General features: G+C 43.4%; 2 protein-coding genes across 2 annotated transcripts; one reads left to right on the forward strand and one right to left on the reverse strand.

Moving 5' to 3' along the window:
* Positions 1–100: 100 nt before the first annotated feature.
* Positions 101–9,560, reverse strand: LOC124270384. The gene is made up of 8 exons (XM_046705419.1): positions 9,360–9,560; positions 7,985–8,070; positions 7,556–7,772; positions 6,885–7,516; positions 6,692–6,837; positions 2,947–3,026; positions 2,324–2,436; positions 101–1,406 (listed from the first exon to the last, which is right to left on the reverse strand). Exons 1-8 carry the CDS (start codon positions 9,558–9,560, stop codon positions 1,202–1,204), a joined length of 1,680 nt encoding a protein of 559 aa, XP_046561375.1. The 3' UTR covers positions 101–1,201.
* Positions 9,561–17,633: 8,073 nt separating this feature from the next.
* Positions 17,634–19,034, forward strand: LOC124270385 (leucine-rich repeat-containing protein 15-like). The gene has a single exon (XM_046705420.1). The coding sequence runs from the start codon at positions 17,634–17,636 to the stop codon at positions 19,032–19,034; it is 1,401 nt and encodes a 466-aa protein (XP_046561376.1).
* The last annotated feature ends 715 nt before the right edge of the window (positions 19,035–19,749 follow it).

Raw genomic sequence — 19,749 nt, forward strand, 5'->3', positions numbered from 1 at the left:
TCGATATTAATCAAACGTATTAATAGTTATAAGTGCGCACACAAGTTTCAAACAGCTACAGAAATATCGTTGTCCTTCTTTTCAACACCAAAATTACAAATAATTTGAAGGACTTTATTTTCACTATTTCGGTAAAATGACACTAATCTAGAACGTAATAGTTAGAAAATATTTCATCAGAAATATATGTCAGTTGTAAAGTTGTCTTTCCATACCGCAGGCTCACTAACAAAGACTATTCATAAGGTCGGCTTCTAACAAAGACAATATAATCTGGCAAAACGAAAGACATACCCTGTGCAGATACCAAGATATAAACCCCCACCCCCACCCCATCATTAGTGTATCATAGGCATCAACTATATCCCCACCCCCCTACCAGCATGGTCCCCACCAGCATGGTCCCTACCAGCAGACAAACCACTGATATGTACACTGAGCTACACAACCACTTTCAACACAGTCAACCAGATCACAGCATTCTTGAGTTATACCCAGGTTACAGCCCTATTCCACCTATGGTAGTTGCACAGTCTGGGGTCATGATTGTAAGTTGCACCGTTGCCTCAGTACAAGCTACTACTAATTTATTCTCTTCTTTTAAGGAAGTTGTGAGTGAGTTTAGTTTTACGCCGCTATCAGCGATATGCCAGTAATATAGAGGCGGGGGACACCAGGAATGGTCTTCACACATTGTACCCAAGTTGGGAATCGAACTCGGGTCTTCAGCTGGACGAGAGCGAATACTTTTATCACTTGGCTATCCCACCGCATCAAGTGGCGGAATAGCTTCTTCGGTGATGTTAAAGGCGATGATAATAGCTAAGAAGGTTCTGATATGTGGATAATACTGGTTAGAATGCAGCAGATGGAATGTTCAAACGGATATTCCAGGTAATACACATATTTCCAGTCTTGTATTCCAAACTGGGCGATCCTTTTTATGTTGTGAATTGCCGAGTCTACATCAGTTATGATCGTATTCATCTTAATAATAATAATGAAGACAAAATCATTAACAGATCTTTTGAAGATGATAAGGGTGGAGCTACGGTCTCCCCAGCATCCCCGGGTACGTCTACTACAGCAGCCTCAGCCATCACTGAGGGCAGAAATACAGGGGAAATTGTATCTGAATCATAGGTACATCCTGGCAACACCTTTCAGAAATGAGCGTCTCTTGTGTCTCTCTGATAAAATGTCAGGTTACAGAACTGTATATCGTCTCACAGAAGTCACATTTATCGTGAATCTTTTGGATCAGCCGAATAATATCCAACCGCTTGCTGTGTTCCAGCGAGAAATATTCCACGATGTGGCCTATCTTCTTATTGTGGTGATCCAGTTCCTTGAGGACGTTGTGGACGCCGGCCTCAGACACGTTGCTGTCTGCAGTGCAACTACTCCTAGAAAAAAGAATAGAATAACTAATAGTAAGAAGTTCATATTTTCTGATTTGAATTGCAAGATAAACAAGAAGACAAAGTCATCAATATCCCCCGCAATGGCAAAATACTCTTCATGATTATGTCTACGAGTTATGATTATGTCAAATATTTAGGTGTGTATATAGAAAAAGTTGGAAAGAAAGAGCAGTATCACCAATTCAGTCTAAGTCAAACTTTTTAAATGGAAATGCAAAACTATTTTGCTCCAGAAGAAATCCAAAAGGTAAACCAAAAGCACCAGTCACCACCAGATCTATCTATGTGCCAAGTTTGGTGAAGAAATATTGAACGGCCAGTTCTGGAAAAGCACTACCACTAAATTCATTCTAAGTCGAACTTGTTGCCATTCAAAAATGTTTTATTCAGAAATCCAAAACTACCAAAGGCACCAGTACACCACCAGATCTATCTATGTGCCAAGTTTGGTGAAGAAATAGTGAACGGTTTTAGAGTTCTGTTCCGGAAAAGAGCACAACCACTAATTTCATTCTAAGTCGAACTTGTTGCCACAGAAACGCCAAAAATGTTTTATTCAGAATTCCAAAACTACCAAAAGTCACCAGTACACCACCAGATCTATCTATGTGCCAAGTTTGGTGAAGAAATATTGAACGGTTTAAGAGTTCTGCTCCGGAAAAGACAAATGTGCACGGACGGACGCACGGACGGAGTCCATTTTAATACCCCCCGCAAAACGTGTTGCGGGGGATAAAAAATTTTATCGCAACTATCACAGCTAGAAAAGTTATTACACTTTATCATGCTAGAGAACGACATCGACCTTCAACTCTTGATATTCACACTGTCAGTATATCTGTAAAAACAAGATGGGAATCATTATACACTGCCATCTATATATATGATCCGTTTCATACCATAGTTTATCAGTCTTCCATGTCTGTTGTTTCAGCACATGAACAGCCAGTCCATGGGCCGTCTTGTTCTGGAACACCTGGCGACTACCTTGTGACATCTCATGAATGATGTGCTGGAACAAAGGGGTGACTTGGTGTCATATAAACGCGCGGATTTACTGTTCCTAAGAATGTATATGGAATAAATTCCAATAACGATAAAGGTCATATATGAATGAGTGAGTATGCTTTTACACCGCTTTTAGCAAGGTTCCAGCAATACCACGGCGTGGGACACCAGAAATGGGCTTCACACAATGTACCCATGTGGGCACTTGACATGACGAGCGAATGCTTTAACCACTAGATTACTCCACCGACCCTGTGAGCGAGCGAGTAACGGGTTAATCACCAACATAATCCTCTATCATAGGTTGTCAATTTGTTGTGGACACACCGTCCAAGGATCAAGGATCAAGGATCATAATCGGTTTCGAATTTAGGGTTCGATCGCACTACCAGTGAATGTATTGATCAAACCAAAACAAACGAACAGTTCACCCACGCAAAACACGGATAGATGCACCACCATTACGCGAAGACAGCTGAATCCCTTGCATCAGCTACGTCCACAGTGTACGTACCTCCTTGTGTTCAATCGTCTGGGCATCATTCCCAGAATGGTCCAATAACAGATTCACAGACGCTCTGCATCTTTCGGCATCTAAAAGAATATATTTTCAAACTTCAACACCATCCGTAAAACACAATTAAAAATGTTACGTGTCCGTCGCAAGTGGAACTTAGAGATCACGAAACAATGTTCAAAGGCCAATCCTAGGTTTTGCAGACCTGGGCAATAGATTACAAAACACGTGTATTTTCATTCTGGTGATGGGTAAACCTTTCTGTATGGACCGCTAACATGTTGATATGCTTGTCCCATATTTCCACTATCAAGGGGGGCGTGTCGAAACTACCTGTCATGATTTAATTTCAGCTGTGATGTCACTGGTTCTACAGATGTCCTACATCTATATCTTTTGGACAGGGGTAGCCTTGTGGTTAAAGCGTTCGCTATTCGCGCCAAAGCCCCGGTTTCGATTCCCTACATGGGTACAATGTGTGAATCCTATTTCTGGTGTCCCCCGCTGTGATATTGCTGGAATATTGCTAAAAGCGGCGTAAAACCACACTCATTTTCCCGCTAGCTGCCGGAAGATACAAGAATATTCCTCGCATGGACAACTGTCCACCAATTTGTTGAGGAGGCGTTTGTGTCGCACCAGAAGAGGCAGGTTTTCTACGTTTGAGAAACAGTAGGGGATCGCGATTTCTTCCGGAACCTGGGGTGTATAGTCTATCGCTTTGCCTTTCCAGAATGCAGTGGTCGATGGCGTCGCACTTGCGAGGATGGGTAGTTCCGATATAGATGAGAGGCAGTCGGTGCATCGGTTGTGTCCCTTGTTTCCGGGCAGTCGCTGGCAAGATCGATTCGGAGTTTGCCGGCTGCAGGTCGAAATAGGTTGGACGGGTAGAGGTAGACAAAATCGACTATTTTACCGTCTTCTACGAACTGGCGAAAGCACAGCAAATAGAGTGCAAGAAACTGTTGAGGGATCTGGTATCGCTTGTAGAAGGTGTGTCCCTAGACTAACAACTAGTCACTGAAATGAACATATTTTACTGAAAAATGTTCATAGTAAAAAAATATATAATATAATGAAAAGGAGCCCTGAGACTTTCTTCATTTTCAGAGACTAAACAAATCTGCAGAGGGATAATTTCTTGGAATTTCACAACATGTACAAAGGTTCTTATCACCCATTACTGCTTTAATTGTGTGTGACAGGAATATTTACTGCCCCCACCGCCTCCAGGTCCTACTGTCAGTGGTGTGGGCCGATGTGGGGTAATGAGTATCAAGTGTCGCCAAATCTATTTTGAGAGCAAGCAGGGATACCAGCTAAGGGTAGCATCTCTTGATATTCCTATGGCTGGACAACTGGATCTCACCCAAAAAAATTCCAAATTTATTTATATTCTCCAAAATCCAAAGGTTGTGTCTGCACTATATGTGGAAGTTTAATTGATGTCGCATATATATAATGTAACAAGGAGAAAAAGTCATCAATATCCCCCGCAATGACTCTTCATGTATATGTCAGTTAGTTACGACTATGTCAAATGTTTTGGTGTGTATATAGCAGTGAGTGAGTGAGTTTAGTTTCATGCCACACTCAGCAATATTCCAGCTGTCTGTAAATAATAGAATGTGGACCAGATAATCCAGTGATCAACAGTATCAGCATCAATCTACACAAATGGGATGCAATGATATGTCTCAACCAAGTCTGTGACTATATTACAAAGTGGAAGGAGAGTATTGAAAGGTTTTTTAAGTTCTGCTCCAGAAAAGAGCACTACCACCAATTTCAGTCAAAGTCAAACTTGTTGCCATGGAAACGCAAAATATGTTTTCTTCAGAAATCCAAAACTACCAAAAGGCACCAGTATATCGTCAGACCTATCTATGTGCCAAGTTCAAAATAAAAATCATATCTGGGTCTAACCCCCAAAAGGCACATCTAGGGATCATGGTTCACATGCGTACCAAGTTTGGTTAAGCTATCACAAATAGTTTAGGAGATATGCTTTGGACAAAGCGTGACGGATGCACGGACGGACGGAACACGTTTCTACATTCCCCGCAACTTCGTTGGTGCTGGGGAAAACAATATGCCATCAGATCTTTTCAAAGTTTATGGATAAAGTCACAAATGCCTACATCGTTGAGGTACACTGCTTTGAGCCTAATGATTTATATATCTCTGTTTGTTTTTCATCATGCAAATCAAGGATGACACAACAATAACAATAGCATGGCTTGTATTTTCTACTGACTTGTATGAATAGGGAGAATTTCGAATGTCAGTGATTTTCCACTCCTGGATGGAGAACAATACAAGACATTTTCACCACTTAAGTACTTTTCAATCACTATATTCTGATTTGGACAAATGCTATGTATATTTGCTTTCATCCTCATCAAAGTTCCAATTCATTTTTACCCTGAGACGGAAAACTTTTCGAAATGATCCCCTCTCCTCACCAGTGTAAAATGAAACAGTTAAAGAAAATACTCAGATTTTATAAGTCATCAGGTCTCTAGTGTAATCACACATGTTGTTTGTCTGGAGTGAGAGGACAGGCAAAAGCAGGAGGTCTTGGCTCAGTGTGGGGTCTTGGGGAGTGGTGGGGGAGGCTCCCCATGAGTTAATATTAAACACTAGTGACAGCTAGAGATCAACTGATAATTACAAGCCATATTCTGGCTTGTGAATTCAGCAGATTGGTACAGACCCTGAAGCTGAGGAAATCTAGACTTGCCACATTTTCTAGACTTGAGTGGGCTTTCTTGGATATATTTGCTTCAGGGTCTGTACGACAGACTAGGTGTGTCCCGATCGCTCCAGGATTTGTTTCTTTCTGTCGGAAAGCAAGACATGGGGACACTTCTCTAGCAGGGTCTCGAAGACTTCTGTCATGTCTTTGTTTGTGGCTCGGGGTCTATACTACTCAGAACCGTGTATATCTGGCTTGGTACTTCTTCGCCTCCCGAAGGGACAAACGACCCGAACGGATCTCAACATAGGCATCGGGCGATAGTTTGGTTCCTGGCATTTTTTTTCTATATCCATACACCTACATATCTCTAATTGGAGAGCACTTCAACCGGGACACTTTTTGTCTTCCGATATAGTTTTGTGAAAAAACTAGTGTTTCTGGGAACCCAACTGGGCCGTTTGGAGCTCCTAGGCATGGTGGCCCGTTCCACCATTCCCTATACTACTGATGCGCTCAACATGGTCTATACCGCGGTTTATGCGCTTTGAAGACCTACACACGATCACCTTTGTACTACGATTGTAGTCATGTCTATAACTGTAAATAGCAGCAAGTAGTTGAAGCTGGTTTGTTAATAATAGGGCAAATACAGGCATCAGAAATTGCCTAAACCTTGTCAGAAAATACCTGCTACCTCTCATATTCTTTGTCAGTATCGTTTTTGGAAATAATTCAGTATTTGGTGTCATGTCCCGTGAACCGAGAACTATAGTTTCCTCTCTGCTTCGTGTATGAGTTTTTAATATAATTTATATCATTTTTCCAATCTATAATCAGACACAATTTAAAGTTTTCAATTATTCCAAGGAGTATTCTTCCATCCAGTGGTACACTGAAGCCACAAGGTATATAGTTTCGAAAACATGAGACAACAATATCACATCCTTCTATTGCTGCTATTACATCATTTAGGTTGTAGACTCCACCAGTATATTGGGAATCAAACATGACAGAAACTGCACATTAGAATCAAAGACTTACTAATTTCTGTCTGTGTTCCAACAGATGTATGAACGCTCTCGGCTCTTTCGGGTGGCCTGGTCTCGGCATCTACACCTCTGTTTTGTCCCAGCTGTAACCTGTCTGTCGTCTGCCCCTGGTTCTCCTCCCTGTCTCCCAGCTGGAACCTGTCTGTCGTCTGCCCTGGTTCTCCTCCCTGTCTCTCAGCTTGAACCTGTCTGTCGTCAGCCCCTGGTTCTCTCTCCCCCTGTGTCCCAGCTTGAACCTGTCTGTCGCCAGCCCCTGGTTCTCCTCCCTGTCTCTCAGCTTGAACCTGTCTGTCGTCTGCCCCTGGTTCTCCTCCCTGTCTCCCAGCTGGAACCTGTCTGTCGTCTGCCCCTGGTTCTCCTCCCTGTCTCCCAGCTTGAACCTGTCTGTCGTCAGCCCCTGGTTCTCCCTCCCTGTCTCCCAGCTGGAACCTGTCTGTCGTCTGCCCCGGTTCTCCTCCCTGTCTCCCAGCTTGAACCTGTCTGTCGTCAGCCCCTGGTTCTCCTCCCTGTCTCCCAGCTGGAACCTGTCTGTCGTCAGCCCCAGGTTCTCCTCCCTGTCTCCCAGCTGGAACCTGTCTGTCGTCAGCCCCTGGTTCTCCTCCCTGTCTCCCAGCTGGAACCTGTCTGTCGTCAGCCCCAGGTTCTCCTCCCTGTCTCCCAGCTGGAACCTGTCTGTCGTCAGGCCCTGGTTCTCCTCCCTGTCTCCCAGCTGGAACCTGTCTGTCGTCAGCCCCAGGTTCTCCTCCCTGTCTCCCACCTGGAACCTGTCTGTCGTCAGCCCCTGGTTCTCTCTCCCTGTCTCCCACCTGGAACCTGTCTGTCGTCAGCCCCAGGTTCTCTCCTCCCTGTCTCCCACCTGGAACCTGTCTGTCGTCAGCCCCAGGTTCTCCTCCCTGTCTCTCAGCTGGAACCTGTCTGTCGTCAGCCCCAGGTTCTCCTCCCTGTGTCCCACCTGGAACCTGTCTGTCGTCAGCCCCAGGTTCTCCTCCCTGTCTCCCACCTGGAACCTGTCTGTCGTCAGCCCCAGGTTCTCCTCCCTGTCTCTCCAATGATGTTTCCTTTCTATGCGTTTGCTGACGTTCATAAACAACAGTTAGAGCCGGTGGATTTCCAAGAGGCATTGCCTGTGGGCTGGATTCTTGTATAGGCAGATGGTACTGTGGCCCTAGTGTACCAAATGCTCCTTGTCTGGATACTGGCACGTCCAGTTCCCCGTATCGAGCTCCTGTGGTCCCTTCTGATAAACAATAAGTATTCTCAGCACTGTGTTTATGTTGGTGCTTACCAATTCTCTTTAACATCAGAAATCTCCCTGAATGACAATTGAGGAATGAATAAGGAACATTTCCAGAAATACAGGAGACATTGTATCTGAAACACAGGTACATCCTGGCAAAATGATACGGATGGAGCTAAAGTCTCCCCAGCTTCGTGATACGTGAACGCCACCACTGAACGAAGAAATACACCAGCGTTATGAAGATTTAGTATTCAGCTGTCCAACTTTAAATGTGAAATGTGTAAATATTCTCAGTCTTTTAACAACGACCAGAGCCAAGCTTTGATCCTTTTGTCAATACATCCTTGAGAAGCTAGGAGCATTAAAGTCCCTATTCTGTAGATTGTAGAGCATGAGACGATTACCTGTCGTTAATTGCTCAGGTAGGTCAGCATAAGCTCTGGTTTTCTCATCTGCGTACGTCTGAGTTTCAACCGACTTCATTTCCTGCACCACTAAACATGACGAACAAATATAATGTTGAATGTAACATTCTTCTCTGTTTATTCTGTAGATAATCTCCATACATATAAATGTAAGTATTTAATGAAGAAATATCAGCCTGACTTAGCAACGTGACACTTTATAACAAAGAATTCAGTTGTGTCCCAAGTAAAACATAGCACAACAGCTGTTTCTCCACATATCGCAGCTTAAACCAAGCTTTAAATACGGAATAAATTAACGGAGTTTTGTTAAGTGTTCCTAAGAACAATATGCATGCACAAAATATCATGTACAATATTAAAGATAACTTCATTATACCATAACTTACTCAATAACTAAAGTGTTCAATTCCTCACATGGAGCACCTTCCTACCGAGGAGCTTATTAACACAATGATATAATTCAGACAGTATACTGCAAAACAAAAGACAACATACGCCCGTATTTGACGGTAGCTAAAATGACTGACTGACTGACTGAGTTTGGTTTTACGCCGCTTTTAGCAATATTCCAGCAATATAACGGCGGGGGACACCAGAAATGGGCTTCACTCATTGTACCCATGTGGGGATTCGAACCCGGGTCTTTGGCGTGACGAGCCAACGCTTTAACCACTAGACTACCCCACCGCCCCAGCTAAAATGAACAAACAGGTAATGTTTTCGATGGTGATATGTTTGATACAATTATCACCGTTATGTTTCTGACATTAAGTTTGCACCATTTTGCGTAGTCTCTACTCTTTAACGTTTAAATAACGTGTGTAAGTTTTGGGCAAAATCCAGATTTGATGATGATGATGATGATGGTGATGATGATGATGATGATGATGATGATGATGATGATGGTAATGATGATGATTTTGAGATCATCAAAGCGTATTTCGCACACGGGTTCTGTATTGAAGTGCATAATTTCTTACAAAGGCTCCTACCTTGATCCCCGCTGTGTCCATCCACAATGGTTCGTGCTGCATGCGGGACCTGACCTTCAGACCTTGTCGGTCTCTCTGCATCAACCGGAGACCCACCACTTTGACCAGCCAGAACCCTCTCCTGTCCTTGCCTGGACTCAGCTGCTGCTTGACTTCCTGGGCGCTCATCTCGTCTTTCCTGTCTATCTCCTGGACCGCCATCAGACCGGCTGTCTGTGGTCCCCATCTTGCTCCACATCTTCTACTGATGCTTCCGTCACCAGTCTACGCCATGCCGATCAGAACTGCGGATTAAATGGAAATAGTATGTACACACTGTGAGTGACTGATTTCGGTTTAACTGAACACTGAAAACAGTATGTCAGTTTCGTGGTGGAGGAAAGACGAAAGCGATAAAGTTGTTTATCAAATGATAATTATCTTGTTGTCACTTTCGCTATTTCTTATGAGGGGGACCACTTGCTGGTAGAAACCGCCTCCGTGGTGTAGTGGTTCGGAGTGCGGAAGGTCGCGGGTTCCATCCCCGACCGCGTCATACCAAAAGACGCTAAAATATGGTACTTGTTGGTCCCTGCCTGGCGCTCGGCATTAATAGGTACAACAAGGACTGGTCGGCTTGGAGTCAGTATAATGTGTCTGAGTGGGGTATTCATGCTTCACTGCGGCATGGTATCTCAGTGGGCTAGCACTATAAAACCAGCTTCAGTCTGGGCTTGTACAAGCAACCGCGCATACACATACACACACATGCACGTCGTCATATGAGCGAAATATTCTCAAGCACGACGTTAAACCCAATTCCACCACCACCACCACCACCACTTGCTGGTAGAACAGCCAGGTGTGCGAGGTGCACGTGTGAAACTGAAATTTCAATACACACGCTTGTTGATTACCTGGCTGTTCAACAACAAGCAAGTGGCCCCCCCATCGTCAAAAATAGCGGTATGTGACAACAAAATAATGATCGCTTGTCAAACAACTATTTTATTCTGGCGTCTAGAATTATGAGAGAAATCATTCGACACCCCCACCCCCGACACTTCCCCACACCCCAACACACACACACGCTTCCTCATTAACCAATGTATCAATAAATCGTTGAACATATTCGTCCAACTATATGTTTACTTGCAAGGTTACATACTCTTCACACGTCACCTGCAGTATACCTCACTCAAGGCGATCTACCTCGCCTACAGTCGCTCACATTGATTAAGTCCTCACAACCATTTCAATGGAAGAGAAGTTTTCCAGGAAACAGCCCTGTTCTCGGAAGTCGTCTGGCTATTTATAGATCATTGTTACGCGAGACGTCTCGATGTGGTGTCTTTGCTTCGTGCAGTAATAGAATGTGATCAACACAACGTTGTCTAATCGCTGAATCGTTAAAAAATACAAAAAACACCACACAGGGACCATGCGCCATACCGTGTCAGGTGTCTGCCCACCATCGTGCAGCAACAACTAGTCGGTGTGCAGTAATAACCAGTATACACGCAATCGGTGATGCTGCAGTGCCATTTCATCTGTAAATATTCAACGACCTTCCCAATAATATGTCTAAAAACTTCTAAACTCACATACATAAATATGCTCACCTGTTATTGACTGAATTCGGAGCTCATTCAATGCAAATGGCGTCCAGTGTAAAACGAAAGTAGAAAAAGGGAGACAACTGATGTTTTTCTTCATTTCATTTAATCTAAAATAACATTAGCAGCAAATCCTTCCAACATTTATAGAATTGTATTGCTACTTGCCCTTTGACAATTGCCCCTATATACACTACACCCATACATACATTGTATGAACAAGATGGGTTAAATTAGATAATGTAGTATTGTTTTATGGCTGTAGCAGTGACGAAGCTTTCCCTGTTGCAATTCCAAATGTCAAAGGGCAAGCAAGTTTTTGTACTTTTTGTGATATGTTAGTTATCGTGAAATGTTGTTGAATCGTTTCAGTATTACAGTGTTGTTGTTTTTTATATGTATGCATTTGCTCGAGTTACATTGGTTTTCTATAAGGTTTCCGAATGTAAGCAGCCATCTCACTTGTCCGGTGGATAGAGCACTTCCTCGGAGAGGTTATGATGGGTATTATAAGATGGTACTTATTGTTGACCTGCCTGCCCGAGTGTTAAGGAGATAAAAGATGCACCGGTCGGATCGATCATAGTCGGCGAACTGTCTTTAAGCATCATAACCTCGTTACACACACAAACGCACGCATGCACGTTAGTACGCACGCACACAAAGGCAATGAGAAGGACCAGTGTTAAAGCCTTCGCACACTACACCGAAGACCCGGGTTCGATTCCTCACATAGGTACATTGTGTGAAACCCATTTCTGATGTTTCCCATGGTGATATTACTAGAGCATCCTCTATAATCTCCAGGGTATGCGTTACGAGAAATCTCCACTATATCCTGGATGCATCTACGGCTCGGCCCGATGATTTTATTACCTCGAGGATGGAAGGAATGATTGTGACTCATAGCTATGTCATGACACTAGAGTAATCGAGATGTCACAGTCACAGGTATACCACAGTTAGCCATCTCTACACCCGATGGTCATGTACCCGGCAATCCGCACTCAACACATTCAAATCCTGGAGTACCGGGGCACGTATACTGAGCCTCCACTTCAGACAGGACATTAACACGGGTAGCAGGTCTGATCTGTGATATCAGTACATCCATTCAGGTGGTCTTATCAACGTGAATGATGCGCGCTTATCGCCACCCCGTCACACATTAATATACACAGTCCCTGACACTGTGCCAATATATGAATCAATTTATTACATTGTCACAATCAATTTACAAGGAAACATACGTATTTTGTAATGTCACTGATAAGAAACTCGGGCTTTAATGTTCACAATCACAGCCCTCGTTACTCACTGAAAACTCGTAATATCGATGCATAGAATAGATATAACTAAATCGAGCAGCTGTTTCAATACATACCCACAGGGCCAGGTAATTCGAGATCAGACCAAACTAAGGATGTCACAGGGTGAACAGGTTGAGTCATTGTATTGGAATTAGGTTCAAGAGGATATTTTTTTCCAAACATGGTGAGTTGTTTGTAATGTGTACGGAAATTACTACAGCACTTGCTCTGAAAAATGAACATTAATTGTACTGCTATAGTATTCTAGTCATTATATCTTGTACTAATCGCGAAAGGATTGTTCTATCTGGCTTTGAGTGTATAGAACAGCTATTGTTTCCTATTGACATAGACACAAACCGTATTTTAACATTAAACAATGTATTACATATGTTCCTGACTGCGCGTGAGACAATTAATATGCAATTTCTGATATTTTGTAAATTGTCTCGTGTTAGGTAATGATTAGGTTACATTAATATGTAACTGTAATAGGTTACATTAATATGTAACTGTTACAGGTATCAGCTCTTACTGTGTCATCAGATATATAGCTGTATTTCGTTTTCTCGATCTCTTATATTTTTAAGGATTGTTTTAAATTCACTCGCATCCACATATTGTCAAATAATATGTCCACGTTTTATTCTAGATTGACACTGAGCATAATTGTTTATGCGTAATTGAGAATATTATATTCGGGCTCAGTAAGTATTCCTTGCATTGCTAGACCGATCTCACACATGTCTAAATGTCCATCGATACTTTAGAACCAGACTGACAGACGTTGGTACTTGTCAACGTTATTGTGCACTGTTTATCTTAACACATTATGTTATGTACCAGACTAACTTCTAAATGTAGCACAGCTTATTTAATATTCACACCTAAACATAAGCTGCGCCACACATATAAACGCACACTGGACGCAAACACACACGCACGCACGCATATACACCCAGGGGCAAAAGAAACGATACCATATTATTGAGGCTAATTAATAAAAGATGACAAAAGATAAACAGAAAATCAAAGTTGTAACATGGAGCATGGAAATGGAGCATGGAAAATCAAATTCATCAATCAAGGCCAATAATTGATTGAGATAACTGCAAAATTTGTCTTTTCACTGGGGCGGCCTGTCTGGCACGAATCTGTCTCCCAAGATGGCCCCACAAATGCTCAATGGTTGAAAGATCCGGAGAGCGTGATGGTCATGGCAGGACAACAACGTTGTTGGCGCTGAGAAAGCCTTGAACACGTTGAGCTGTATGACATGGGGCGTTGTCCTGTTGAAATACAGTTCTTGGATTCTGTTGTAGGAAGGGTAGAACAACTGGCCGAAGGACTTGGTCAGCATAACGCTGCCCATTCAAATTCCCATCGACAACAACCAGATCTCTCTGTCTGTCACATCCACCTCCCCACACCCCCCCCCACACACACACCATAACACCACCTCTCCCAAACTGCTCAACCTCTTGCAACGTGCCGTCCGCTCTCCTCTGCGTCGATGCACCCGTGTCCTACCGTCAGGTCTGTTCAGGGGGTATCTTCTCTCATTGCTTGCGCTGCCAACCTTGAACGATACGTGTCCATCTCACACGTCGACGTCGATGTAGGCGCCTCAGTGCTACACCACGGTAGGGTCTGTAGGCTCGGATACCATGCTGATGAAGTCTCCTGGGTGCCGTTCCACTAGCCGATCTTAGCCCTATGCCAATCGTAAACCCCTAAAATCCCAACCTTAGCGTGACGTTACGATCGGCATACCGTTCCACTAACCAATCTTACCTAAGTCAATCGTAAAGTTAAGATTCAAAGTCTAAGTTGCTCATGACCAACTTAGGATAGCTAAAATCAATCGTAGAGAAACCAAAATAGTGGCTTTCCTATTCTATGTGAAAAATAAGAGCGAGCATTTCACCGTGAGCTTCCCCTAAAGTCCCCCATGAAATGAATTTGTATATTTCTGTGATGTAAACAAACACTGCACTGAAGCCTTACAAATGTCAGGCCAGTCTGACCACTGTCGTCATGGGAACACAACCGAGCGAATCGGTGTAACACATTTGTACAACAATATTGCAACGTCATGGTTAAGAATAGGGACAGCCGTGAAGTGAACAATGTTCTGAAGCAAAAAGATACAAATATGCTTGATTTCACTGCGCATATTTGGTGGGGGATTCTAAAGGCAGGCCGCGTGTTATTCAAGACCACTGACAGATTCTACATACGTTATAGCCTCGTCACGCCTTGTTTATTCTGACTGACAAGCTCTGACACAATTGACATTTTTAAAGTCCAGACTTTAAACCTGTTCTCAGTATATTACTTATAATCTCGTTGAGATTCTCGTATAATTCTCGTGTAAATTATCTGTACACAGCGCTTTGAGCATGCCCAGAGATGTGGAATAGACGCACTATAAATATGCATTTATTATTATTATATTATGCTTGATACCCAGCGTTCTCACGCACTTGCACCTGAAACCAAGGTGCTCACTACCCTAATATTTTGCTCTAGGTTTTTTCTCCACGTTTACACTTGGTTGGAAAATTACCCATGAAGGCCCGGGTTAGAATATTGAACATCAATAACCCATGCCTGTCGTAAGAGGCCACTAACGGGATCGGGTGGTCAGGCTCGCTGACTTGGTTGACACATGTCATCGGTTCCCAACTGCGCAGATCGATGCGCATGCTGTTGATCACTGGATTGTCTGGTCCAGACTCGATTATATATAACTAAGATACATAGCGTTCACTAACATGAACTATCTTAGCTAGATTATTTACAGACCGCCGCCATATAACTGGACTATTGCTGAGTGCGGCGTAAATCTAAACTCACTCACTCACTCAGTTGGTTCGTAAACTACTTTCTATCATTTGCTAGACTATGCACAAGGAGATAACTCGTGCCACGCATTCCTCTATCTCTCGCACGAAAGAGTTTCGATCTAAGCTTGGATCGGATCGTAAGATCGGGACCGGCTACGATCGGCCTAAGATCGGTTAGTGGAACGGGTGTAACTTTTAGCTAAGACGATTGTAAAATTGGCATAACTTGCTGAGATTGATCTTAGATAGGATCGGTTAGTGGAACGGCACCCTGGACACCGTCCTTCGGCTGATACGATGACCCAGCGCAGTCGATGCTGATGATGTCAGTTGCGCAAATGCAGAGTACGCAAGTAACGGTCGTCAGCTGGGGTCGTCACCCGAGGTCTGCCACTCCTCGGCCTGTCCTGTGTCCTGCCTGTCTGTTTGTAACGGGTCATCAGCCTGGTTATTGTCAGGCGGCTACAACCGAAGATCCTGGCGACGTGATTGTGGGTAGCGCCAAACTGAATCATGCCAATTACCCTTTCTCTCTCTTCTTGTGATAATCTCGCATGGTCGCAAATGATATCGTAAAATGTGGATGTCCAAAAACATTTTCACGAGCTTTTATACCGAATATTTGTCACGTGTGTCATGTGTGCACGTGCACGAAACTATCGTGAATAAGTTCACTTTTATGAGTTCTTGCTTTGCACGTGCATCACTGTTTCATTGAGTCAGCTTAGCTGCGTTCTGCTGAATGTTCCTAGCCATAAATACTCAAAATATTAAAGACCACACATACACGCACAAATACACGCACGCCAAACACAGATTCCTGCACTGTACTACTGACTACAGTAAAGGTTAACGATGTGTTATGTTACTATGGGAAGCCCGAAGTCAGACACTGGAAACGTTTATGATTTTGTGAAACAAACTGTGAACATCAATCAGACGAGTCTGGGATTCGAACCGGCGGTCACACGTGGCGAACCTTATTCTCCATAGCCACCAACAACGGCTTGTCATATACTGTGATGACATACTGATCAGGGGTGAGTGAATATGGTTTTACTCCGCTTTTAGCAATGTTCCAGCAATGGACACTAGAAATGGGCTTCACACATTTTCCCCATGTTGGGAATCGATCCCGGGCCTTCGGCGTGACGAGCGAAAACTTTAACCACTAGGCTACCCGACCGCCCTACTGATCAGGAAGGATCCATTTGATTTGTGTGGGGGTAGAGGGAGGAGAGCTCCGTCCAACAAACTGTTTACTTAGCATCATCAAACAATTAATTCTCACTATCAACACAAACATTTACATTTGGGGAGTGGTTTTCACGCCGAAACATGAAGTACAATGTGTGAAGCCCATTTCTTTCTCCTGATTATTAGTAAAACCAAACTCAGTTTCAGGGAAATTTTCTGGACAAATTAATCTGGGGAATTTTTCTGTATATAACCCCTACGAGAGAAATCTATTGGATGATCCCTTACTGTTGGTAGTTGTCGTGAAATCTTTTCAGCCTTAAGGACGAAGTGTGTATTTTTGGCAGCTGTATCGAAGGGAACTGAAACATTTATCATGTTTGTTAAGTTACATGTGTGACACACAGAAAGACGTAAACCAAAACCGCACAATAACACACATTACAAGCACACACCACATTCAAACATACACAGAGACATGTAGACACCCACACCCACATCACATCCCTTAGAAACGCCAGGATCCGCTGAAAACGTGTCGCACTTCCCCTGATCATAACCCTTTGTCTAACCGCAACATTCCCGTGGTAGTAGGTTTCCACCATATGGCTCACGATCTGAGACCGATATCCGTCACCAGGTCCTCCACACATACAACAGAAAAGCCATGCCAACAAAAATACTGTTGAAAGCACGTAAAACCCGATGCTCACTCACTCCTGTCCTCAATACATTTGCCCTCGCGATCACAGCTACATGTGAGAACCAGGCTGTAACGCCAGTGATCAAAGAGTCCCGGGATAAATGTCCCCCGCAATATCAGTTCATTAATTTCATATGCCATGTAGACCATTAACATATGTATTAAAATATTAGTTGTAGTTCAATCTACTAGAGAAGACTAAGTAAACATGTCAGCTATACAGCTATATAGAAGTGTCAAAACCCTTTTCATATTCTTTATTAGCCTTTGCGTGTGTTTATGACGGGTGTTATATTGGGGCGAACACCTGGTAACATCACTATTTGAAAGTGATTTACAAACATGCTCTGCCATCTTGGTGTCAATTACTGGATTGTGTTAATGTCATAACGTATGTTCGTAAAGAGGTTCGCGTATCCTGCTAAATGATAGCATCCGTTACAAACATATGTCTATTTTGTCTTATGTGTTCGTTGACAACAGTTAACCAATGATACTGTAGAATGGCGATTATCAAGTCATGTCATACATGTTGTATTGACTATTCTGTCATTGTAGGACATTCTCGATATTCCCAATGACGACATCGTGGCAGTGTCTTGAGTCCAGAGACGTTCATCATGGTCAACTACTACGTCAAACGTTTGTCTTCTGTGGCGTTCCTACTGGCCTGTGTCTTCGGATATATGACGTCACAAACCTGCCCTAGCAACTGTATCTGTGCTGTTTCAGATTATGTGACGTGTCAGCCAAAGATGACGTCATTTCCGATAGGTCTACCTGCAAACACCACCAGCATTAACCTGCTTGGCTCCTTTAATAACAGAAACTCTCTATCAACATTGAAACACTCAGCTTTGTCAGCGTTCTCGAATCTTGAAGATTTCTACGTTACTTACAGTGAGGTGACAAAGTTAGACGATGACTTGTTTCAAGGATTAACTAAACTAAAACGTATTGCCCTACAACATAATAAGATCTCCCAGATAAACACTGGCATCTTCCATGGCTTAAATGATGTTGTCTTCGTGGATCTGACTGGAAACACGGGATGTAAGATCGCCGATGACGCATTTGCTTCCTTAAAGAACCTGCATGATCTATTTCTGGGTGACCTCAACCTTGGACGTGCTTCCAGTGCCATATTCACTGGGCTGACAAATCTCAGAAACCTTGATCTCCATGGAAACAATTTTGAAAAGGTATCTGTGCAATTATTTCAACATTTGACAAGCCTTAAGACTCTAGACCTGTCCGACAATAAATTAGCAACTATTCCTGATTCGTTCGAGCTGATCTTCCAGAAGCTGCAGATCATCCATCTTTCAGACAACCCCTGGAGATGTACATGCGACATTCAGTGGCTGAAGAACCTCAACCAGAGCGTGATGTACTCCGTGTACTCGGGAAATGTTCCGGCATGCGCTGCTCCAAGTGTACTGAAATACCATACGATTTACCATGCAGAAGATAAGGACTTCACTTGTATTCCCCCCAAAATTCTAAAGTGCGGGGATCTCTATACCGTGAAACAGGGAGATCTGCTACACATTTCATGTCAGATTGAGGGTGATCTGTTTCCGAATGTGACCTGGATGAGACCCGACGGGACCATAATCTCAGCTTCAAGTGTCTCCATCTTCGACCCCCGGTATACGACAACAAGGGATGTCAGCACTGTTTTGACTGCTGAGGCTTCTTATGACGGGTTATGGACAGTTCAGGCTGCCAACGATAAAGGAAAGGACGAGAAAACATTCCGCGTTCATGTTCAAATTCCCACAACTACGTCAACGACTACAACTGCAACTCCGGTGGAGTCAGCTGACGTTCTTGGCAGCGGGTTCCTGGTGGCGGTCGGCGGGTTCGGGAGCACGGTGCTCCTTGGACTGATTATATTTGGAAGTGTGGTGTGCTGCAGTCAGGCTAAGAAAGGCCAGGTGGAACCGACCGACACCATGGAGTCTTTGAAGAAAGAACACATTGACACAATAACATTTATTGTTACACCACCGACTTAGTAGTGCGATGAGGATAGGTGACTTGTTGTATTAAACTGGGCTTGGATTTGGGCCTCTTGTCATGGGTTCGAGTCCCAGATTGGAACTGATTATGATTCGTCGTGATTCAGCAGCAGGTTCAGATAGGTGGTAGTCGTTTACACTTCTGTACATTAACTTGGGGATTAACTGAAATATTACGGAATATATGCAACTAACGAAGGCAATGCAAGACATGATTGTATGAAATTTAATATTTTAAAATATTTGTTCCGCCCTAAAATATATGGAACATAACATGCATCATGCTTTGTTATTTTTAGGACGTTCGTATGAAAATTGCAATTACAAACCCTTTTAAGATCAAGCTGAATGAAACTGAAAGAAACACATAATTCTCGTCATTACGTTCTCAAAACAACCCGTTGATAAGTTCTACTGAAAAGAGCCTTATAGGGTAAAGATGTACCCTGAACAACGGTACACGTGTTACAGCAGGTCTGGCTCTGACCCCAACCTCTCAAAGGTGGTTCACCAATGTCTGGTTTGATGTCTTTGGCAATCCCAGAATCTGCTGTAGTCGATGATTCAGCTGTGTAGCCATGGTGGAGATAGGGTTGTCGCAGGATGACGTTGTGACGCGGGATCAGTCTGATTTAGGTCGGTCACGTGACGTACCATGCCACAGGTTCACTTACCAAAGTGTAGACACACCGAATGCTCTCGCCACGATTCT

This window comes from Haliotis rubra, unplaced genomic scaffold (assembly GCF_003918875.1).
Source record: "Haliotis rubra isolate DU_JTF1 unplaced genomic scaffold, ASM391887v1 Scf1511, whole genome shotgun sequence".
Classification (NCBI taxonomy): domain Eukaryota; kingdom Metazoa; phylum Mollusca; class Gastropoda; order Lepetellida; family Haliotidae; genus Haliotis; species Haliotis rubra.

Excerpts from the sequence above, each read along its gene's own strand:
- LOC124270384 (XM_046705419.1), bottom strand. The coding sequence starts at position 9,560 with ATGGCGGTCCAGGAGATAGACAGGAAAGACGAGATGAGCGCCCAGGAA. Across the intron at positions 7,773-7,984 it reads TCTGATGTTAAAGAGAATTG|CAAACGCATAGAAAGGAAAC; the intron begins GTAAGCACCAAC and ends TATGAACGTCAG. Across the intron at positions 1,407-2,323 it reads TGGAAGACTGATAAACTATG|GAGTAGTTGCACTGCAGACA; the intron begins GTATGAAACGGA and ends TCTTTTTTCTAG.
- LOC124270385 (XM_046705420.1), top strand. The coding sequence starts at position 17,634 with ATGGTCAACTACTACGTCAAACGTTTGTCTTCTGTGGCGTTCCTACTG.